This window comes from Erythranthe guttata, chromosome 13 (assembly GCF_056151865.1).
Source record: "Erythranthe guttata isolate IM_541 chromosome 13, IM_541, whole genome shotgun sequence".
Taxonomy (NCBI): domain Eukaryota; kingdom Viridiplantae; phylum Streptophyta; class Magnoliopsida; order Lamiales; family Phrymaceae; genus Erythranthe; species Erythranthe guttata.
The window spans coordinates 14,177,876-14,201,542 of NC_142545.1; the positions used below are offsets into that span (position 1 = coordinate 14,177,876).

The 23,667-nt window shown below is 34.8% G+C and overlaps 4 protein-coding genes and 2 long non-coding RNA genes across 9 annotated transcripts; 3 read left to right on the top strand and 3 right to left on the bottom strand.

Annotated features, from left to right (window-relative positions):
• Positions 1–1,249: 1,249 nt before the first annotated feature.
• LOC105967473 (HrpN-interacting protein from malus protein) lies at positions 1,250–2,739 on the top strand. The gene is made up of 3 exons (XM_012992075.2): positions 1,250–1,391; positions 1,884–1,970; positions 2,397–2,739. Exons 2-3 carry the CDS (start codon positions 1,889–1,891, stop codon positions 2,489–2,491), a joined length of 177 nt encoding a protein of 58 aa, XP_012847529.1. The 5' UTR covers positions 1,250–1,391; positions 1,884–1,888; the 3' UTR covers positions 2,492–2,739.
• A 220-nt stretch (positions 2,740–2,959) lies between these two features.
• On the bottom strand, positions 2,960–7,280 carry LOC105967462 (MLO-like protein 11). 2 transcript variants are annotated; one of them, XM_088811767.1, is made up of 16 exons: positions 6,735–7,280; positions 6,358–6,415; positions 6,010–6,245; positions 5,748–5,864; positions 5,551–5,611; positions 5,388–5,482; positions 5,183–5,257; positions 4,946–5,031; positions 4,662–4,711; positions 4,532–4,572; positions 4,264–4,434; positions 4,132–4,167; positions 3,924–3,991; positions 3,774–3,834; positions 3,172–3,527; positions 2,960–3,099 (listed from the first exon to the last, which is right to left on the bottom strand). In XM_088811767.1, the coding sequence occupies exons 1-16, from the start codon at positions 6,882–6,884 to the stop codon at positions 3,015–3,017; spliced, it is 1,746 nt and encodes a 581-aa protein (XP_088667893.1). In that variant the 5' UTR covers positions 6,885–7,280; the 3' UTR covers positions 2,960–3,014. The 2 variants fall into 2 exon arrangements, with proteins under 2 accessions (XP_088667893.1, XP_012847517.1); XM_012992063.2 differs by having other exon boundaries at positions 2,960–3,527.
• A 1,867-nt stretch (positions 7,281–9,147) lies between these two features.
• Positions 9,148–13,368, bottom strand: ATNUG2 (GTP-binding family protein). Its single transcript, XM_012992052.2, has 11 exons — positions 12,926–13,368; positions 12,046–12,179; positions 11,805–11,934; positions 11,551–11,705; positions 11,286–11,387; positions 11,064–11,168; positions 10,359–10,487; positions 10,052–10,192; positions 9,860–9,960; positions 9,696–9,753; positions 9,148–9,597 (listed from the first exon to the last, which is right to left on the bottom strand). The coding sequence occupies exons 1-11, from the start codon at positions 13,164–13,166 to the stop codon at positions 9,313–9,315; spliced, it is 1,581 nt and encodes a 526-aa protein (XP_012847506.1). The 5' UTR covers positions 13,167–13,368; the 3' UTR covers positions 9,148–9,312.
• A 2,775-nt stretch (positions 13,369–16,143) lies between these two features.
• On the top strand, positions 16,144–19,662 carry LOC105967431 (Regulator of chromosome condensation (RCC1) family protein). 2 transcript variants are annotated; one of them, XM_012992029.2, is made up of 6 exons: positions 16,144–16,798; positions 17,350–17,562; positions 18,262–18,372; positions 18,470–18,838; positions 18,915–19,022; positions 19,121–19,662. In XM_012992029.2, exons 1-6 carry the CDS (start codon positions 16,460–16,462, stop codon positions 19,448–19,450), a joined length of 1,470 nt encoding a protein of 489 aa, XP_012847483.2. In that variant the 5' UTR covers positions 16,144–16,459; the 3' UTR covers positions 19,451–19,662. The 2 variants fall into 2 exon arrangements, with proteins under 2 accessions (XP_012847483.2, XP_012847497.2); XM_012992043.2 differs by having other exon boundaries at positions 16,146–16,798; positions 17,353–17,562.
• Positions 19,663–20,032: 370 nt separating this feature from the next.
• LOC148765976 (uncharacterized) lies at positions 20,033–21,702 on the top strand. 2 transcript variants are annotated; one of them, XR_016029071.1, is made up of 2 exons: positions 20,033–21,463; positions 21,550–21,702. It is a non-coding gene; the product is annotated as an uncharacterized LOC148765976 (long non-coding RNA). The 2 variants fall into 2 exon arrangements; XR_016029072.1 differs by having other exon boundaries at positions 21,553–21,702.
• A 420-nt stretch (positions 21,703–22,122) lies between these two features.
• On the bottom strand, positions 22,123–23,535 carry LOC105971368 (uncharacterized). Its single transcript, XR_016029222.1, has 2 exons — positions 22,559–23,535; positions 22,123–22,466 (listed from the first exon to the last, which is right to left on the bottom strand). It is a non-coding gene; the product is annotated as an uncharacterized LOC105971368 (long non-coding RNA).
• Positions 23,536–23,667: the final 132 nt, after the last annotated feature.

A 23,667-nucleotide genomic window follows, 5' to 3' on the forward strand; every position in this document is an offset into this window, starting at 1 on the left:
TTTTAAATTATGTGGTATTTTCCAGTTTGTACTGTTTTACCTCATTCGAGCTCCATATTTTGAAATAAGATGAACATAAGTTGTGTCTTTTGGCTTATAAATATCAGATTATTTTGCATCAAAAACTGCATTTTTGCACAAAACGAGTGCAAACTAGATAACATTCTACCAAATCTAGAAGATTCTGTTGAATTTGACACCATAAGGATGGACGTGTAAGAAAAAATTATAGTTGAAGACTTATTGTAATTATCCAAATAGGAGGGGTTTTCGTAATTTGACCTTATCTCAGAGGATTGGCCGTAATTTATCCTTCTTTTATATATAAAGATTTGAGCTTTGAGGCTATTGTTTCTTAATTTCGTACCCACACCACAATTAAAATTGTTTGGTGAGCCTAAAAAAATAATTAAAATAAATAAAATGAAAATGTAAAGGAATGGTAGGTTATTTGGAAAAAAAGATTCGTAGAATGGTGGAAGTTTCTTCAAATTGATGTGAATATTTCTTCACTCACGAGGAAAACTCACAACCAAAGATTCGTAAAATAGTGGAATTTTTTTTGTTTTTTTATAATCACAATTAAATTCACATCCATTGTCGTTCAATTGTAAATTGGATTACAACTCTGATTTATCATAAATTCAAATCGTAAAACGCAATGAATCCTAGATAGTAAAATTTTTATTTAAAAAAAAAAAGATAATAACAATATATTAACATTTTAAATAAATTATATAATTTTGTAACAAAATTATAAAATCTCAGGCAGTCTCACTCAGATAATTTTTAACCCCTTATTTATTTCCCGTCAGTTCGTCACCTTGCATGAATTATACGACTTACCTGCGATTTTGACTTATACTACTAACTAATATGACTCAAATTCTATGATAAAATGACTGAAATTCTTCTCTATTCTAATATGATTGAAATTATATGCTAGATGACTGAAATTTTTCCTATGCTAATAGGACTGAAATACTACACTAATATGACTAAACTTTTAATATATAACTAATTTTTGAATTTCTTGAAATCTGAAATTGCACAAGAATTAAGATTCGTTTACAACTATTCTTTATAAAAGATTCATTTTTTTATTATCTCCAAACCACAAATTAAAGTGAAATTAGGAGGGAAATTTGAATATTCGAAACGAAAATAATCACCCACAAATTTAATAAAGAAGAATCCCTATAAAAAAAAAAAAAAAAAAGAATTATTAAAGAAGAAGCAGAAAAAGCGCAATTGAGAGTCGCTGAACGTGAAATAGCGACTTCGGTTCACTCTGCCACCGCCTGAACGCCTAAAACCCCCCTCCGTAGATTTATCACCACCGCCGGCCACGCCGTCAAAGCCATCGTCAACACCACCGCGCTCTGTAACGGGTAAATATTGTAGATTGTTTGTACAATTTGATTTTTTTCTATCTCGCGGAAGAAATACACACTAGCTATTGCGAATTATTGCATGCTGATCTGTTTTCCACTCTGCAATTTTTCGGATTCTTCTTAATTCTTATGGTTTTGGTTGAGTAATTAAGTAAATTTCAATTCAATTGCTGAAAATGTTGGTTTCTCTTAATTCCAGAATTTTGATTAACCATTTGGTCTGGGGATTTTGGGGTTTAATCGACAATGGCGGTTGAATCCAATAGTATTGTTGTTTATTAGAAAATTGACTCAAGAAGATAATCCCTAAATTCACACTTTCATTCATTCATTCCTTATGCAGAGTATATATTTTGATTAGATTATTTTCCTTATAGTTTGGGATGATGTGTTTCCATTTGTATACCGGGATATTGGTGTCTTCATCGAGTCCGGGGAAAGCTATCCCGATGTTATTTAATCAACTAATTTGAAATGAGTTTTTGGCAGAATATATGGGATTCGGAGACGGAGGAAGAATTAGTGATAGATGGTCCTCGAAGATACTTTGGCTCTGTGCATTTGGAAGTGCAGTTGGTACGAGTTCTCGATCGTGTATTTATTTTTTGTTGTGATATTGCTATTTTCGGTGATCGTTCTCTTAAACATGGTACTATGAATATCATTGAATCTGCATTTTCTACTTAGCCCTTGAAAGCTGTCTTAGTTTGCCAATGGTCAACTTTTTTCACATTATCTAGACCCGTATTTACGTTACGAGTTCTCTGACATGTTAATGAAATTGAACCTTTCATAAGATCATTTACTGGCAGAGGAGGAACTTTCGTTTCCCATATTATATTACTTGAATAAGTGTTGAAATTGTGTGTCAAAATCGATGCGATGTACTGATGTACATAAATATATTCTTAAAACATTGCAATCTTGAATGTGTTGAGTTCATTGAAGTATATATGCATATCTTTCTTGATTGATATATGTGTCTGTCTACTTGTTGCTTAGGGCTTTACATGGTAGCAGTTGAAAGACAAATGCAGAATCGACAAAAAAGGATGGCTGCTGAAGCAGCAGCTGCTGCTGCAGAGGCTGGGGAATAAGTTCAAGTCATAGTCTACATGTTGTAACACTTTATTTTTATTACAAGCTTTTAGAGTTTTGCAGAACTCTTGTTTTGATCCCCGAGCTTCATTTTTGCCTCTCTGGGTGGTCGAGTATCTCGTGGAGATTGATATTCGGTAATAAGAAGTTAGATGTTTTCAGCAAAGGTTGATTAAATCAGATGTAATTCTTGATTTCAAATTAGTTGATGGTTCATTTATCCCTTTGTTTTGTTTTTTCGTTCAAATGAATCCGGAATTTAACGTTTTTTCGATCTATTTGTGGGAAATAATGGGAAATGTTTGCCTCTTCTCTACGTACGTTGTACATGGTGTTCCGAACCAAAGAAATCGAATGATTCAAATGACATATGTTCGGATCAAGAGAAAGCGGACTCAAACGACATGTGTCCGAATCCTATAACCAAACTTTTTTAGATAGAGTTTGTCACACATGGCTCGAATCTACTCAACAAGTACACATTATAGGCTACTTCATTACAGATAACTGTAAGATATTCATTCACACTCGAGTGAAGAAAAAAAATATGAAAGATTTCTCATACAACAACATCAGCTTATCGATCGATGCCCTTTTCTTTTTCCATCTATAACAATAATTATATGTCAACTACGAGTCTATAAATAATAATTAACTGTGTAAATACATTATCTATTACCGTGGCAATGAGGACGATCTTTGTACCAAATCAGGCCCCGGTGGAGATATGGAAGAGGAGGGCCTATGCAGAGTCGTACCAGCCCGGCCGGAAATCTCATCATTGATGAAAATAGTGTTTGGGTGCTGTAGCTCGATTTCTGCACCTGCAGTTTTAGGCCCGAATCGAGGGCTATCTAGGAATTCATCTTCGTATTCTTCAACTGAAATAACCGTGCTCGTGTCTGTGTGACTGTGAACTGTCGAATCCTCTCCAAAACCGCCTAATCTCCGCCTTCTCCTAGCTGCTTTACCCCATCCATGAATTGTCTCTCGTACATTGTTTGGGATTAGTGCTGCTTTGTAGTTTGTTCCCATCTACGGTGCAACCAAAAAAAAAAATTGTTGAAGTAGCTACTACTATATAGTTCGTTGATTTTGAAATGAGAAAACGAAAAAATGCAGAAGTAAATGAAAACAAAGAATTTGAAAATCTCTAATATAGTATGTTTGGTTCGTAAGGAAAATAGCGATGAAATTGATTTTGTTCGGAAACCATTTGAATTTGAATTAGAAGATAGAAAACCAGCTAACGTTTTAACATGCAATTCTTGATTTTTGTACCTGAGTAACTAACGCATAGAGTGGCAAAGTGCTGTAGCTGCATAAAAATTGCCCTGCAAACCTAGGCAAACAAAAAATCTACATCAAGTCGAATTGTCTTCACAGAAGGACAAGCTGAAATCATATCAAAAAAAAAAAAATTACGCATACCCCAAAACTAGTCGTAGATAGACGAGGAAATGGTTCTTTATGAAGCACGAGTTATACCCAAACTGCCACTGTAAAATTGAAGGCATAACTCCAATTCATAAGAAGAAGCTCCAACATAATTATCCATGTTGATGATTTATAAATTTAAAACAATTTCTGCGTTTTGAATAAAATAAAAATAAAACAAAGGCAGAGGAGAATGGATTACCCAGAACCAAAAGAAAGAAGCAAGCTCAAATGCATTCTGCAAGCATAATAAACACACATGAAGAATAGTATCAGTATACTTAAGAAAGAAAAAAAAACAACCAAGAATCTAAAACACGGGTTTTGTGCAAACCTGGAAAAGGATAAAATGAATTAAGGACAATAATAGTTCCGGCTTATTAAACCAAAACAATTCGTTACGAAGTTTAAACCTAGGTCGAGAAAAACTCCCGCTTATTCCCACACTCTCTAATGCCAAGGTTGCTATAACATGCTGCAGTTTTGTGCCCACTAATAGGACAAGCTGCAAAATTAGAACCACCGTTTCTTCAAATCATAGTATTAAGCAAAAAATGAAAAAAAAGAAAAGGAAACTTCGATATGAATTCTGAAGAATTTACCGTGAAAGGAACTAATGAAATCCAGAAATAGAGATTAGACCCTGCATGTAAGTTTCAAAACCAGCTACAATTAGGTAGAACGATTATATTTCGTTTAGCACATGCAGTAGATGGAAAAAAACAGACGTACCTTTCACATTGAACAGCATAAAAGCTACAACAAATCCCCAGAGGGGGGCACTGTAAATATCGAACAAAAAAAAATCGAATGTCACATAATGGAAGTTAAAAAATATGAATGTACTTATCGAGGGTGTGTTACAGTTATTACAGTTAAATCGGTATTAACTTTATGTACTGTGGTGTTGCGCTAAATATAGTATAACTAATGGAAGTCTTTTTGCCTATACATAAACTTGAAAGAATCGGAACTTGAAAAAAATAATCATCTGTTTGTAATGATACTTAGCTTACCTAACGCCGACTATACATTGAAATTCTTCTTCCATGGATCGAATCATGTAGCTGTGAAAATCATAGTTTGGTGTAAGGTTGTGGTTCTGCCATAAATAAGAAAATACAAAAATGTAAACACGGATTTTAATATTTTCCTCCATGAGAAATGGAATTCGATACGTATATAACAATATATATGCATATCATCAATCAAACAATCTATTATTAACAATTTATCTATAACATTTTACATACCGTGATGAACCCATGGCGGAGTGTAAGGTAATCTGCACGGACCACCGAACGCCCGAATTGTCGGATAAAACAAGTCTGGATATTCCAAACATAAAACGAATCCCAATCAAAATGCCACTTTTATTGAACAAATTGGCTCGAAAGTGCAATTAAAACCATAGTTAGAAACATTAAAGCCATTTAAGTGGTAGAGAAGTGAACACACCACCCAAACAAGAAATCTGTTATTGTCTCTACGGTTCGATGTATGAACTCTGACAAAGGACGCTTGCCTTTGCATTGTCAACGCTTTGGTGATTTCTGCAAGAGAAACAATTATGTTGTTTTGAGTTATCTTTCGTATAGGCATTTATCATTCAAACAATTACCATTCAATGAATTGTATCGGTCTCTGTGAGCCTCATCCTCCCATCCTCTCCAACTGTGGATCTGTAGCAGATATCGATGCAATAATTTATAAGTTATGACGAGACGAACAATTTAAAAAAAAAAAGGCACGGTCATTTTCACAAAAAAACAGATAAAATGTGAAAAGACAGAACTTATTGCTTGTCGAAAATATTACCTTAACAATTGCGAGCAACATTGTTAAGCAGCTGTAAGATACATGTGTAATTGCCATAACAAAGATGAATCGGTGGAGTTGCTCAAGGCCTTCGTAAGAAACAAATGGTTCATGATGCTGCACGAAAAGAGAAAAAAAATCAAAAAAAAAAAAAGGTGGAAGCGGTTGAATCACACGAGGAAATGAGAAAAAAAGTAAAACCTAAAGAGATGAAGGATAAGACTCGAGTACTATGATAAACTAAGAAACAGAGTTGACTCGCCTTTCGGCAGGTGTTGATGTTTAGATCACTCAGAATTCTCCTATACGGTTGAGGATCAGTTAAGGCCATCAAGAGTTTACGATCTTTCAAGGTGTTATTTGCCCTTTCCTCTTCAACGTCTTGCCTAGTGCACGGCACAAACGCACTATGGTAGTACTTTGACGGTATGCAAAAATTAGATATAAGGCTTGAAGTTGCTGTAAGGAGGAGTGATATGAAGCCAAGAAGCATCAATTCTGTATAAAGAGTTTGAAGTGAAACGAAACTCAGACGTTACAAATACGGTAACAGCAAAAACAGAGTAAGTGTACTTTATTAAATAGATTGCATGAAAACTATCTATCTTACCTTCCTTCATTTTCTCCATAGCTGCTAGCAGAGGTTTCCGATCGGTTTTCTTCAACCACTGAAACGATAGCAATTATAAATAAACGAAAAAAAATACAACAACATTTGTGTGAGGAAATTCCTCCGACGGACAAACTGAATATTGCATCATATAATCACTAACTAAGTACACCCTAACAAAAAGCTTACGTCGTGATTTCACATAAAGGGTCAACTCAGTGAATATTTAAAAACTATAGTTCAAAGCCATCAACAGCGAGAAAAAACATAAGAGAGCAAAATTGCAATCATACACGCCTTTTTAAGATAAACGATCACATATCCTAATACCAAAAGAATGCACAATTTCAAATTGAAAAGTAGAGAATGTGACTCACATTACCCAAGTGGTGAATGGAGCGCTCAACAAGCAGAGAAACGACGACGAAAACGGTCAATACGGAAGCAATGGACCAAGTGGGAGTCAATGCCAAGGATCTCATCTCCTTTGCATCTTCCGACATTGCTTTAGCCTCGGATTCAGACATTCTTAACTAAACCTAAGACACTCTGCAAAAGCTTCAATGGGGGTTTCACCTTGTTTGACAACTGTATGATCAAACAGAATCTAATTTTTTGCTAGAACATTCCTTTTTTTTTTTTTTTTTGAAAAAAAAAAAAAAAAACGAATACAACTTGCTCTAATTTTCCAAACCTTCCTCCAATTAGGGATGAAATACGAATCAAATTGGGTTTCAGAAAAAAACCCCAAACAGAATTCCTAATTTCGAAAAAAGAGGGAAAATTGACAACGGATTTTCGTCGAAAATTGATTGACCTGAAGGAATTGATGGTGTTCGATAAATCCGGAATTTGGAATATGTTTTTATAAGCAATTGGTTTGAAGTCGAGCACGAATCAAAGAAGCCTCAATGCGTGAATGGTATCTCTCCCAGGGTGGCGCCAACGCACGTGTATCTTTTCTGTATCTATAACTATATAAAGCTGGCTAATTTTTCTTTAGTATGTGAGGGTATTTTTGGAATCTATGGAACTAAATTTCTCAATCTTTTTATTTTTTTTGGGATAATACTAGTTAGTTATTATGAATTTGGGCAAATTACGACCAACCTGAGGTAAGCTCAAATTACGAAAAATCTCACATGTTTGGATAATTACAACCACTTCTTCAATTATGTATTGTTTTATGAAAAAATTTCTCTTTCAGTAGGTACATTTGATATTATAAGGGTGGACGTATAAGACAATAATACATAGTTAATGGATGTGGCCGTACTTTGCCCTATGAATTTTGAAAATTTTGTCTCCAATTTTTTTCTTTGATTGGAATTGATGATGTATGTGAATACCAAAAAAAAAAATAGACTTTAGAAAGTCCTTCGATTTCGATCTAATTTTATTTTTTAGATTTTGAGAACAAGTTTTATTCTTCCAATTTGAATTATCGATTTGATTCTTGATGGAATTGAAACTAGTTTTTCACTCTGAAAAGAAATGGATTTTTTTTTCTCCAAAAATGTTAATTGCAATCCGGTTCGACCTATTTTCACTCTTGTTATTAATTTTGTATTTGAATTTTGAATTATATTATTTGTATCCTATATATATAGGCACATTTACACACGATTTAGTAGGGAATTCATCTATATGAGGAATCATCTGACAATTGAAATAAAATTTAATGAATAACAATTAATTAAAACTATTTATTACTGACAAAACTTTAGATCTCAATACACAAGCTTCACTTTTCTTCCTAATTTAATGACTCTGCATGCATGTATCCGTCGAACGTGGATCCACGAAAAACAAGAACCTTCATCAACAATAAAACACGAAAACATACTTTATTTCGACTTTCTACTCGGGATATCTGATTTGAACGTACTAATTTGGAAGGTAATCATTGTGTCGTCATTCCCGATATTTCACCTAACTCGTGTTTGTACGTAAGCTCGGGTCACCCAATCGAGCTACCTAACTCGAATGATTCAACATCAATGTCAATTGTCAAACCAAAAAAAAAAGTCGTCCAATTCTATATGAAGATATTAATTAATAGCATCCCTCATTTGTTAATCTTTTGCACATGAATAAATAAGATATAGTAAGTCATACATATATAAAATTGCAACATGTTAGATATAGATCTGTGTACGTATACATCACATGTGAGTTTATTATAAGCAAAGAGTAGCAAGTTCCACTTGATAAGGGAAGTCGCTGATTACAACTAGTTTTTCTAGGTTTATTTATTTATCAGTATCAGGTTTTCTCAGTACAATATGTTTTTATATTGGACTTCATCATCTGTACCTTACGTACTTCAACCCAATTCAAAGGGTATATTACAACTGCCCCCCTAAGTTATCATCTATTTACGAAAAAAACCCTGAGGTCTTACATTAACACACTCTTCTAGGGGTGTGGGTGTAAGAAATTTCCAAACTACAGAGAGTTGAATGTAATTTCTCAAACATGAGGGGTTTTTTCAATAATAAACTTTACCTTAGGAAGGTGAGGTAATTTTCCCAAATTTAAGTCAAACTTGTTTCTGTACTACAAACAAGTTCGTATGCGTATTAGCAGGGAGAAAAAATAATTAATAAAGGGAAAGTCAACTGATTGATTAATGCAGTGGCTTAATACATTTATTTAGAAAAGGTACCCCAATTTAATATTTAGGTCTTTTAAAAAAAAATTAAATTGATTTTTTTTTAATAAAGGACAAACCTCGTTTGCTTTTAGACGATCGGTTTCGATTATCAGAACTTCATATAAACCTACAAATAAAGTCAAAGATTCGAATTTCTCCAACGAGATCCAATACAAAGTCGATATACTTGGTACAATACAAGTAGTTTATGGAAAACGTAACTTAGTGAAATGCATCAGTCTGAACAGCATGCAAAATTTATAAGAGAGAAAAACAATCTAGGAAGTGAGAGAAACAATTTAAGCTGGAAGTTCCGAGCCAGATTCCGGAAGGTTCCTCTCCTTCAACTCGTCTTCATCGAAAAGATCCTTTTGAACCGGAAAATCGTCGATCTTCTGGGATGAAATAACATTATTAATAGCTCTTCTAGCAGCAGCAGCCATATCATCTTCCACCGTCTTTTCTTTATCCTCAATTTCTTCATCCTCTAATTGCTTTGGCGGTTCCACGAAAAATGGTATCTTACCTCTTTGCCAGTCGTGCAGAATCATCTTCGCACCAGTCATTAAGTCCGGTTCACCTCCCTAACAAAACAGATAGAAACATCATCAATCATCAGCCAAAAGTGAAAGGACATATTTGCTCTCCTAAAAGTTTGTATAAAAGAATTGTTCGATTATACCTTGAGGAGTTTCCCTGATGCTTTGCACAGCTGAAGTAGGAAATCATATTCATCCACCCTGAAAAAAATCAACGAGTTTAAGCCGTGTTAACTTTTACCATACCGAGATTTGTGCACACTTGCATGCAATATGTTTAGCGTGTGCGAAAACAAAATTCACTTACCATTCACTAATCTTATAAGCTCTGAGGAGATGCTTCTTTTTAACACGTTTCAGAACTTCACCGATATGCTCAGTGGCATCATGCAAATTTGTCACACGTACCTGCAGACGGAAGCAAAAATATCATAAATAAAACATATAAAGCAATCAATAAATATTAGGAACATATATCGACCGACCAAAGATTACTTACCACGCCCTTCAAGACAACATCGGTTTCAGTGTCACTGTTGTGATAAACGACTCCAGGGCAATCGATCAGAAAGATCTTCTTAGTTAGTGTAATGTATTGCCACACTTTAGTTTCCCCGGGAATAGGTGCCACCTTGCAAACCTATTCATGCAAAATATAACGAGCACAAAGATTAAAAATAACTTACATCCGAAGTCTATCGAAAAAGAAACCAAAGGGGCTTATATCTAAACATTATCGAAATACTGGCCAGTGCAACGAAAAGGCTGTTACAAAACTAAGAGATGAAGTACAAAGAGTGCTTTACATTCTTTGTACGCAAAGTATTGATAACTGATGATTTCCCAACATTGGGATATCCGACGAATCCCACAGATATAGCTTGCTTGTCACTTTTCAAACGCGAAAATTGTCTTAATACTGAGAGAAGAGAACCCTGAAAAACAAGCACCGAACAACGAAATTAGATCTTACTAGCAAACCAATAACATTAGCTGCTAGTGTGAAATTGGACAAACACAGACGTGAACACACAGAAATTAGTTTGAAAAGTACAAAGGGTTTCTATTGAAATGCTGAACAAGAATCTGATGGTAAATCATGTGCTTTTAACGGCTGTGTACTCTTTTAAAGGTTTCTTTCCATGTTTATAAAGTCAGAGAAAACTGAGAAATAACCAACATTAGAAGCTATGATTGTTTGTTAAGTATTTCTACTTGTTAGAGTGCAGTTTATCAATTCCCACCTATCATACGGTGATCAATAAAATGAAAGTGAGTCTTGGGAAAATACGCACTGTATCCCAATTTTATGTCTACCCACGGCATGATATCTGATTGGTTTTAGGATATCCAAAAACAAACTGCGACACAATAAAGGGATTGAAACATAAAGGCCACTATCACAGACAAAATTGGGCCATGTTCCGGTATTTTTGAACCACTCACTCAAATGAACCATTCATCAGAATTAGATTGTCACTGCACTTCAAAATCAGAAGTCAATTGCATACCTTCCCGAATGATTTGTTTATGTTTGCATGAAAAGCAAGAGCAGGGTATTCCTTGGATAGAACTCTAAGCCATCCCTTTGTTGCCCAAGATGGAATCAAATCACACTGCAGAGAGAGAGAGAGAATGAAAGTCTGATAAAAGAGCGGAAGTGGCTAAAATTCTAAAAGAAACAAAGGAGGTCCTCATTTCACTTAAGATATATGCAAGTAAATTGTACAAACCTTGTTTAATAGAAGAATCATGTGCTTATGTTTGCAATGCTCCTTTAAATGCTTCTCCAGATGGTAGCATCTCGTACCTTGTGGATCTCTGGCATCTAAAACCTGCCATTAAAATTAATAATCAACAACATTGCCTATGTTTTAGTTCAAATATTACCCAGCAAAAAACCAACACTTTCCTCTAATCAAGAACAATACAACATACCAGTCGAATTATATAGACAAAATCGCAGAACACTAAATGAAAAATCTGCCCAAAATCTACCTGGACAACAACATCTGAAGAGTCAATCACTTTGTAGAGCTCTCCCCATATGCGCTTACTTTGACCTTTATCAAACATTGTATGCCGTACAAGTTCTCTGAACCCATCTTCACCTCCTTCAGATGTACTATCACCATGTTTCTCTACAAAAGCATCTGCAAAGTATAATTCAAAAACCATCACGTATGTTCCTAATAAATAAAATGAAATTTAAACTGTCTCAAATGACCCTAAAGATATGTGAACAGACTCACCCTGAGAACCATCAGCTTTCTTGACTAACGCTTCATAATCAGATGCCAGCTGCTTCGGCCTCTTTCTTTTTGTCTTAGGACCAAAAGCATCAGAGAAAGGCTCCGTGTCGAGGAGATGAACTCTTGCTTGCTAAGAACACATTCAGGATAAAAAAATCAGCCAAAAAAAAAAAGATGCAATCAAGACGTGTTCCTGCACATTTACGAACAACGTAACATATTTACTAGCAGTGCTTCAGACCTTTTGATGATCATTCAAGAGGGACATGGGTAGCTTTCTTTCTTTCAAAAGCACATTGTAGTTACTCGAAAGACGAGTTGAAAGCTCCTCGCGGAAAAATTCAAGCTCTTTCTGATTCACTACACGTGTGTTGCCTGTGGAAGTGGATACACAGAGATTACGCTCCAGTTTAAAAGTAGCATATCATTGCTTCTGAACAAAGGCAACGAAGTGACTACAGAAGCTAAAACAACTTTTTACGTGTACAAAAGTAAACTTATAGGACTGATAAGTAAATAAAACTGTTAGAGATGATATGCATGAACAACAGCTTATTTAACATCTAACGCAATTACTCAGTCGCATTCAAAATTTTAAACAGTGAACCAGCTTCATAACAATCAAGAAATGCAATTCTAAAGCTTTTCCAGAAGCCAAATTTCATTAAAACTGTTCTGTCAAACATATTTTTCTGGAGACCTTAATCGGTAAATTGCATCCCCTTAACCTATTTTGAGCTGGCAACAAGCAGCTTATTGTATTACTGTAAGGCTTTGAACACTATTTTTCCTTCAAATTCCTATCACATATTGATAAGATGACTGTTTCTTAATCACAAATGTAATTATAGTGCAATTAGTTAATTATTGTTACAATTTCATTTTGTAGCCAATTGAGACAAATAGTTGATTGATCCATATCCCTTTTAATTGTTAGTGTAAAACACTAAATGATTCTTGCACAATAGTAGACTAGTAAATTTCATTACTAGTGCCAAAAGAAACAAAAATTAAGCACAAAAGCGCACTGCAATTCCAATACACTACCATTTGAAGTCTCGTATTCATTAAATTCCAAATAGAAAGTAAAAAAAAATCAGATATCAGTTAATTGAACTCACCAAACCAACGGCGATCAGGCATAATTCGTGTACACGGCAATTCCTTGGACTGCAAATCATGCTTTAAGATTGTACCCTTTGAATTCCGTATCGGGCGATTTTTGTACATTTTGAGCCGCCGCACAGTGGCGGCGCTCCGAGCGCCACCGCTGGTTTTAGTTTTGCCTCCATCCCTGTTAGCGTCGAGCGAATGTTTCGGTTTACCAGAAACATTCACTGATTTTTCTTTCTTCTTAACCATTTTGTTCAACAGAATTTGGAAGAACTAAACAAGATAAAATGATTGAAGAACTGAACCAGTTTCGACGAGGAGTACAAAACGGCGGTGCAGGGAAGAAGAGGAAGAAGAAGAATTAGGGCTTTGTTTGAAAGGTGGGTCGTTGTATGAAATGGGTCGATAAATATTATTGGGTCAAATTTCAATATCTTTAAAACAAATAACTTTTTTCCAGCCCAAATCAATGCTTTAGGTTTTATATGAAAAATACGTAATATATTTTTATAAAATTAATTCAAAATATATTTGAAGTTTGGAAAAAAAAAAAAATCAGAATTAGTGTCCGAAATTTTGGAAAACTATTTTCGGATCGAAAATCGGAAATTCCATATATTATATATACAATTCCGATTGCGATCCGATTCTTTTCGAACAATTCAAAAATTAGAATTTCGGAAATCAGACAATTAAAAACTATTAAAAATCCTATAGCTATGGTGTAATAACATGTAGATCCCCTATTCTCCCTTAAAGTTTGATTTTTACCTAAAATTTCACTTTTTTTTTTCTTTGTTCGAGAATTCTAAAACTTCACTTAACCTAATAATAGATAGATTATATAATTCGCCATGCACGGGTGTAGCTCAACTGATTCTAGGATCATAAGTTGGTGTAATGTTCTAGGATCGAATATTGGCAGCTACAGTGTGAGAATTTTAAACTCTGCAAGATAGATTATAATTCCTCCCCTAAGATTATTTCGATTAATGATTAAACAAAAAAAGAAAATTAATTTATTAAATAATATTTTTGTTTTTACTAAAATATAATGAATTAAGCAAAAACATGGGACTCTATTTGTTCTCCCAAATCAAGTGGTGGCCTTGGCTTTAGAAGAATGTTTGATCTTAACAAAGCCCTTTTCTCAAAAATCACTTGGAATGTGGCTGCCAACAGTGACAAGATGTGGGTTTCCCTGCTCAAATCTAAATACCTTAGAGGGAAGTTTTTTCTTTATGATAATCTTTCATTTAATGCTTATTCTTGGTTATGGACTGACATTAAAAATTCTAGAGATCTTATTCTTAAGGGTGCTTGTTTTCATATTAACTCTGACTCTGATTTGCTTATTTGACAGGACCCTTGGATCACCTCATTGCCTGGCTTTAAACCTTCCCAAAATCCTCAAAACCCAAATCCCATCTCCCCTTTACTTGTTGTCAAAGAACTCATTATTGAAGAGAGTTTATCTTGGAATTTTGACCTTCTCAACCTCACATTCCCTCCTCTTGTGGTGAAAGAAATCAAAAAAATCCATATCTCTCATTTGGCTTTGCCAAAAACTCTTTTCTGGAGCCCCTCCAAGTCAGGGAATTTCTCCTCAAAGAGTGCTTACCTGGTTGATCAATCCCGCCGATTCCTTAACCTAAACTCTTACCAATCTTTCAATTGGAAAAATCTTTGGAATTCAAAGCTTCACAATAGGCACAAGTTACTTTTTGGCTGATTATTAATGATATTCTTCCCACCAAATCTAAGCTTAACTGTCTTTTCCAATCAAGCAACCTTGATTGTCTTTTCTGTGATAATTGTGTTGAAAGTGCCGACCATCTTTTTGTTAACTGCCCTTTTATTCATCAGGCATGGTTCTGTTCTAAATGGAATTTTAGAATTGATCATTTCTACAATACCCCTGTCAGGGAGTGGCTTTCTCTTATTTTTGATAAAAAATAACAACTTTTTCCCCTCTTCGAGCATCAAGGATGAGTTTATTATTTTCACTGCAGTGCTTTTTGATTTTGTTTGGTTAAATAGAAACAAAAAAGCTCATAATTCTCCTTATCTTAATCCACAGGTTCTCTCTAGGAAAGCGAACCAGAGTGCTAATAGCCATTGGAAAAGTCAAATCATCTCCCACACCAGTGCTAAATCTTCACCCAACCTGTCATGGATTCCTCCTCATTTTGATTGGCTAAAGATTAATACTGATTCTTCATTTGATGATGGGAATGCACACTCTAGCTGCATTATCCGAAACTCCAACGGCTCCATTTTGCTTGCCCACTCTACAGCTCATGTCTGTCTTGACGCCCTTGCAGCCGAAGCTCTTGCAATTTTGGAAGCTTGCAAAATCCTTAGCTCTGCAAGAATTAAAAATGCTATTTTTGAAGCTGACTCCCTCGACGCCATCTCCTTCATTGTTAGTGACTCTTGCCCCGTGCATTGGACTGCTAAGGTGGTAATCGAGGAAATCAAAAAGTTCAGTGGATTATGGCCGAAATGGCGCTTTAAATATGTTAGCCGTAATTCAAATTTTGTTGCCCATTCTCTTGCTAAATGGGCTTGTTGCTCTAATTGGGATGGGATTGTTCCTCTTGATCTTATCCCCCTGGTTTGTTTTGGTGATGGGGACACCCTCTTGTAGACTCGTTTATTTCTTGTCCTTAATTTAATTATTAATTATAAAAAAAAAAAAAAAAAATCGAATCAACATGTGCAGCTGGCCCAATAGGATTAATTATTTTGACCTTGAGCCCAAAATATTTTACGCCCATACACAAATTGAAACAAATTCTATTCAACTGACCAATCACTTGTGGCGCGTGCTGTTTTAAATCCAAATTCGCGCGTCGAAAAACCCCTTCTCGACACTCGATGTCGCAATCCCGCTTACGTGGAAACGCCTAACATTTCCACGTGGCAAACTGACATCACTAATTGCACAATCGCACAGCTCGAATGACACGACGGCTTCTTCTTTCTTACCTCCAATACAAATAAGTGTTCCTCTTTCCTATCGATCAATTGCAAATTTCGAAAACGACACCGTATTTGAGCAACCCCTCTCTCTCTCCTCCAATCGATCCTTCGCCATTAAGGTAGCGGCGCCGAAAATAAGCTTTTTCCACTCGTCGCTTTCTTCCTTTTCATCTCTCTCTCTCTCTCTCTCTCTCTCTCTCTCTCTCTATATATATATATATATATATATATATATATATATATAAATTGTGGTTGCGTTGTAAGTGACGACGTGCTTTTTCTCTTTACCTAATTTTCTGACTCATTCTCCATTTTTTCATTCTCACTTCCTTGATCGCATTTTCTATTGCTTTATTAACTCTACAATCAGTTCCGATTTTTTTCTGATTCTGATGATTTATTTCAACTCAATCTACAAATCATCGCTGAAATTTTCGTCCAAACCCTTGTTTCTGTACTCAATTTCGTCCAATTTTTACCACTTAGACAACTTCTCCATAAATTTCCTGTACTCTCAACCCTAATTCCTCTATTTGTTTCTTGCGGACCCGCTGAAAATGGGGGATTGTGTGAAATCAAGTTCGATGGATGATTTGCCACTCCACATAATCCTCGATATTTTGACCTCTGGTAGATTGGGTGCGGTGGATTTAGTGTGTTTGGAGTTGACTTCCAGGACTTTTTGGGCGAGTCATGGATTATGCCCACCAAAGTTTCGTTCTTTGGTTGATTTCGCCGCCTTTAGGCTTTGTGGATCGCACCCCATTTACTCTTCTCTTCAGGATAATGCTCGAAGTGAGCTTTACGACCGGTGTAACGGGAATTGGAAACGGGTCTTCAGGTTCTTGCAGTCCGTGGAACAGTCTTCCGACATGGTTCAAACCTCTGCAGGCAACGTACTATTTCTCGATTTTGTGGTTTTTACAACTTTTAATTTCATTACTATTATATTGTTCATAATGTGGTGGCATTTGATTGATATAGGTGACTTGAGATAGTGGTTAGTTTGCTTTATTCGCATGTTTGATACTCCATTAAGCTGAAGAAGTAGTTGATCGAATGTTAAGTATGGAGTCATGTTATATATAACAGTAGTGTTTTGATGATAATTATATGCAACATGTTATTTCAGGATAATTTTTACATATGAAAATGAAGCCAAAAATAAGCAATGAGTACTTTTTTCACGTCCAACTCTATCCGGAATAGAGACTCCTTTTGTAGATCAATTCGAGTTACCTGAAATTGTTCGATAACGATTGGTTTGCATTTATGCACTCATCGAATTACATAATCCACCTTGTGTTTTTGGTTACACGTGTATAATAACTTGCTTGAGAAAGGAGAAAATACTAGAAATTTTCATCTTCAATCAATATGTACTTGCGCGAGGTGTAGTTGCTGCATCTTTTATTTACTCTTGTCGCTAATTCAAGTAAGTTTTCAGCAGATGCAAATCAAGAGTGGAAATTATCACACGTTGCTGATTAACGACTTTAGAGTATACTCTTGTGGTTCCAACATATGTGGTGTTCTTGGCCATGGTCCAGAAACAACACAATGTGCAGCATTTACCCCAATCGGTTTTCCTTCACGAGCTCAAGTGATTCAAGTCTCAGCATCCCACAACCATGCAGCCTTTGTTACACAATCCGGTGAGGTGAGTCATGCCCTTTGCGCTTCGTCAATTTAATGCGTATTCTCGGATCGTATGTTGAGGAAAATCCATAATTTGTTACTTTGTTTTTTCTCTGTCCTGACGTGTGTGATCTTGTTAGAGATGCAACCCAATTTGGGTTTGTTTTTACGAATCATAATTTTGGAATGAAAATGCAAACGATTATTTATAAACAAATGTGCGCCTTTATTTCACAATTCTAGGGTAAATTACAACCACCCCTGAGGTATGGTCAAATTACAAAAAACCCCCTCATGTAATTACAATCACCCCTCAACTATAAATCTTTTTACACGTCCACCCTTGCGGTTTCAAATTTAATGGTATCTTCGAGATTAAATGGAATATTGTCACTTTTTTACACGTTTTATCCCATTCCAACTCTACAATTTGAAGCAAGATGATCATAAAATGTGTTTTTGGCTTGTATATGTCAGATTCTTGAGCATCAGAAACTGTATTTTTACACAAAACGAGTACAAAATAGAGCACATTCCTCGAAATCTAGATGATTATGTTGAATTTGATACCATAAGGGTGGAGGTGTAAGAAGATTCATAGTTGAGCGGGGTAGATGTAATTATCTAAACAAGAGGGGTTTTTTCGTAAATTGACCATACCTCAGGGGTGGTTGTAATTTACCCTAATTTTTATAATCTGGACTTTTGGTTGGCCATGCAGGTTTTCACATGTGGAGATAACGCATCATTTTGTTGCGGTCATAGCGACACAAGCCGCCCTATATTCAAGCCGAAGCTTGTTGAAGCACTGAAGCATATCCCTTGCAAGCAGGTGGGCCATTTTAATTTGCGTTTAATTCTGTTTATCCTTTCTTCTAATTTTCGTTGGAATTTTCAACAATAATTTTGTGCTGAACTGAGTTCTTCAGGTAGCTGCAGGTGTGAGCTTCACGATGTTCCTCACAAACGAAGGCCACGTCTACACTTGTGGGCTCAACTCACAGGGTCAACTCGGCCTAGGAGATACACAGGATCGGCCCACCCCACAAAAGGTGGAATTTCCCGAATCTGTTTCTTCCATTGTTCAGATTGCTGCGGGCCCCACTTATGGTCTTGCCTTGGTGGATGATGGAACTCTCTTCTCGTTTGGGTCGGGCACCAACTTTTGCCTTGGACATGGAGAGCAGCACAATGGGCTTCAGCCTCGTGCAATTCTTTCACTTAAGAGGAAGGGTATTCACGTAATTCGTGTCTCTGCTGGCAACGAGCATGTGGTGGCTCTTGATTCCAACGGACATGTATGTATATGTATACATCTATATCGTACACCGATTTTAGTATCGTAAATTTATTTGGGTGTTTTATTGCTTGCAGGTATATACTTGGGGCAAAGGCTATTGTGGTGCATTGGGCCATGGAGATGAGATTGACAAAATAACTCCGGAGCTACTCACCAGCATCCGAAGCCACCTCGCCGTGCAGGTCAGAAAATTACCAAAATAACCCTTTTGCCTCTTTTTTTTTTCTCCCTCCATGTTTTGATGTGTATTACACTGCCCTATTGATACTTCTGTTGATAGGTATGTGCTGGCAAGAGGAAAACATTCGTTCTGGTGGATGATGGATCGGTTTACGGGTTTGGTTGGATGGGTTTTGGGAGTCTTGGCTTTACGGATAGGGGTGTTTCCGATAAGATACTTAAGCCTAGAGTTTTGGAAAGCTTGAAACCACACCATATTTCTCAGGTTAGCACAGCATTGTACCACACTGTTGTTGTTACAAACGAGGGGCGAGTTTTGGGTTTTGGTGATAACGAGAGAGCTCAGCTTGGTCATGATTCGCTCAGGAGTTGCCTTCGACCCACTGAAATCTTCATTGAAGGAAAAGTAGTAGACGATGCACGAAAATAAAAAAATGAAATAGTAATGAAAAAAAAAAAGATGGTGTTTTGTTGAGTTTGTTGTACCTATGGCTTGGTGATTCTTGATTTGTTTATAATATGTATTTTATTTTTTCTTTGTTCTTTTTTGTGTTTATGAAAACGAATATACAGTTGTGATTTGAGTTTATAACATATTGTAAAATGTATTGGAATTTGGGAAGTGAAATGCAGTCTTGTGAATTTCTTGGTTGCATGGAAGAACTCTGATTACGTTGGGATTGTAGAACGTTGTTATTAATTTTACTTTTTGGGATTAATCGATTTATTTATTTATTTCTTTTAATTTACATTTTTGCCAACAATAATGATGAGAAATAGATAATATGAAATGTGGAAATTGGAAATCGAAATGAAATGAAACCAAATATTACTTCAGAACCTAATAAATGTGATATTTTAAGTTGCTGTACACTGAAATAATTCCATTTGACTCTACATTGAAAAAAAAAGTCATTCAGAATTTCGAAAATTTCGATATCTGATGTTCAAAAATTACAATTTCCAGTCCGATGTTGATTTGCAAAATTTCCAATTTCTTTACGAAAGTTACATGGGGTTGTCTAGGGTCCGAGAGGGTTGTACTTCTCGGACCATAACAGACCAATAAAAATGCGCCACATATGATAAGTACGAAGCCAATAAAAATTAGTACGATACATTGGTGATATGTAAAATTACATATAACCCTTTACTTAAATTAAAAACTTAATTATAAATGATATGAATTGTAATTCAAAATCAATATTTTAACCCCATATATCGATGAAACCATCATCATCTATCGACTCTGCACATCGTCTCACCATCTTCATATTTTGATAAATTCAACTCCGAAATTGGTAAAATCTACAATTATGTTGGAATTCCATTTTTGGTTTACTGTTTAATTATGTTTTAATTAAGCGAATCTAATGTTTTGCAACCTGTTTCATATTATTTTTCACGAAGAGGAAATTTTTTCAAACTTGTGCAATATTTATGTCGCTTGACGTAATAATTTAAATGCCTTAATTAACCCATCTCGATTTCGGGGTTTGCAGTTTCTCGAAAGAAATAATTATTCTTGGCATGATTCATGCTATTGTTAATCTGAACATATCTTTTCGAAAACTTAATTGCATAGAATTGATTATTCCTAGTTTTATTTTGCTCTTCATGGAATTTCAATGGTTTTTTTTTTTTTTCCTCTTTTAATCATATATATTGATAATCTGTAATTTTATTGTACATGGAATTTTAAAATTTACTATGCAAAAAGGTTTTTTACATGTTCATGAAAATTTTGGCACGTTCCTTGTTCTGAGTGAAGCCTGATACTTTTTTTCTTAAGTACATATGCTGGTTATAATTAAAGAAAATATCATTCCTTAATTTTCAATAGATAAAATTCATTTACTTGACTTGTAAATAAACAAGAGAACTATTTGTACTTTGACAGATCACTTTCTCTTTGCCTTGCAACAAATGCCTTTTGTCTCTTTTAGTAAATTATATTGTAATTTTCATGATTCTTTACCTGACATTAGTGTTCTTATATGTTTGAAGTATCGATATGATGTTCTTTTGTATTGTATGATTACTATTATTCTTATAATTGTGCATCAATGTCAGCAATTAAACTATTTTAATAAATTCTATTATTGGCAGCAGATGAATTGCCACTTAAGGATTCGAAGTGACAAAAAAGAATGCTAGTTAATGGTTTTTGTGAGCTTTCAAAGCATTTTTTTGTATATGATTGGTATTGTCACGGATGACTTTTTCTTTTAGGGCATTATACAAAGTTCGAACCTCAACATAATCAAGATTAACGAGGTCTCAAAAAGAGGTACAAATTTTAGTTATAACTTGTATTTTTATTTGCTTCAACAAAAAATAGATATGTTTATAGGTGAAAGGGTTGGTTTTGAATGCTGCAAGTCGGGGATTGATAAAACCAGGAGGAAAGTGATGTCCAAATCTATGTTAAGTGAAATTGTTGGTATGCCGCAAAATTTTGATCTAATTGTTCGCTTGGTTTACTCTCTGGATTTAAGTTAACAATTTACTTTTGTTTTCCTTTGGTAGCAGTGCAGCTATGACACATTCACATGAAGTTATTGCCAGAGTCTGAGTCCAGATGATAATAATAACTAGTGAAATATTGTAACAATAGCAATAACAAAAAAGAGCAGTTAGCTACTACTGATATATAATTATATATACTGAATTTTTGTTTTAGTTTTTTTTCTTGTGCAAAAGTGTATTATTGCATTGTATAAGCTGTTGTTCAATGCAATTTATATTTGCCTTGTACCGTTCACAGATGGATAGTTATTATACAAATATGAGCCAAATTATTTTTTTAAATATTACATTGAGAAAATCATGCAACTGTTTAACATAGTCAAAGCCTTCTCTATATATTGCACTGATCCTCTTTAGACATACCATTAGCATATTCTCATGAGCTGCAGCGCACACATGCCAGACTTGCAAGATCGGAAACATTCCGAACCATAAATATATAAAAATAGAATTTTGTAAGAACCGTAATATTCACCATTCTCTTTCTACAAATTAGACAGCAACATACCAAGAGAAGGAAAATAATATGGATCCAATTGGAGAAATATCATTTGGAAATAGCTCTTTTCGAAGAATCACTAAAGTAATATAAATATGAATTAATCAAAAACTTCAACTACAAGAGAGTTCAATAGCCCAATGAAGTACTAAAAAATGTTAAATCTCTAGTTCCAAAATTACAAGCAATAACAAAACTTCACAACCCATGAATAATGTCCTCCAAAACACACACAAAAGTTTTCCCAAGTAAATATGAGCAAAATAATGCCACTGTCAATATCATTAGCAAGCTATAATCACCAGCTCGTCACCTTGCACAGCGCATATTATCCCCGCCAGACAAACTCAGTGTGCCTGCTTTGTAGAGAGAAATCGTGCACAACATATCTTATCTCGGTCAAACAAACTTTTTGTGCCTGTTTGTAGAGGAGAAAATGCAATTCATCATCGGACAAAAATATATTGACACAACTATACAAAACATAAGGTGGTTCACACATAAAGTTACATAATCAAAGTTAGAGAGAACAATTTATCTACATAGCGTTATCCATTGCAGTTTTTCGATGCACTATTAACACCTCTTGCAAGAAAAATCTGCAAATTCAAAAGCCATAATTATAAATTATATAATAAATAGAAGTACAAATAAACGATACTTGAACAATTACATTGATTTAAAATTAAATAATCGTGAGGTAGCCATCACCTAGCATCACATCAAATTTCCTCCTCAAGCAACACAATGCTCTGGTCCCTATTCTCTCTCAAACTCTTTACCCCTCTACAATTATCTAACATGATTTTTTTTTAATATATAGTACTTCATAAATCATATTAAAAAAACATATATGAATTTCTTCCATTCTAACATATTATTATCTTACAATACTACTCATTAGTTGTAAAAAAAAATTGAGTTTATCAAAATATGAGCAAAATTCTTCGGATAGTTAGATAAAAAATTCAATTGGTTCATCTGGGCTCAAATTTTTTATTTTTCAGTTTTCCATTTTTACTTGGTTAATCTTGATTTTTAATAACAATTGAGAAATTATTTAGCTCCTCCATCTGAAATTCATTAGTTCTTCCATCTTTCTAAATCCTTAATCGAGTCTGAATATCAAAAGAATAGCAGAAAATCTGGTATCTCTAACATTGACGATCAAAATTCTCAAGTCGAGCAATAAGAAACAAAAAAAATTGTAAAAGAAACAAAAAAGCGATCGTTCAAATTCCCCAACTCTATAGGCGAGCAAAAACAACTAAAAAGTGAAGGAAATAAGGAAATTATTAGAGCGATTCTCCCAACACAAACTCCCACCCGTCAAGGCTCCCCGGCTGGCGCGACGATGAAACAACGCAAAGACTAGGGATTCTGTTTAATCTCGATCAGTAGAGATTTTGGTCGTTTTCGGAAGAACATCTGTGAGATTTTATCTGACGTTTATAATTTTGTTAACTAATTAGGATTATTATAATATTTCATAATGAATATTTAATTTAATTTAATTAAAGTTTATAAGGTTAATTAAGTAATTTATATATAGTACGATGTGTGTACGATGTGTTTTCTTGGGTTCGTACTTTTATTTTCAAATTGCTAGTATCGTACTA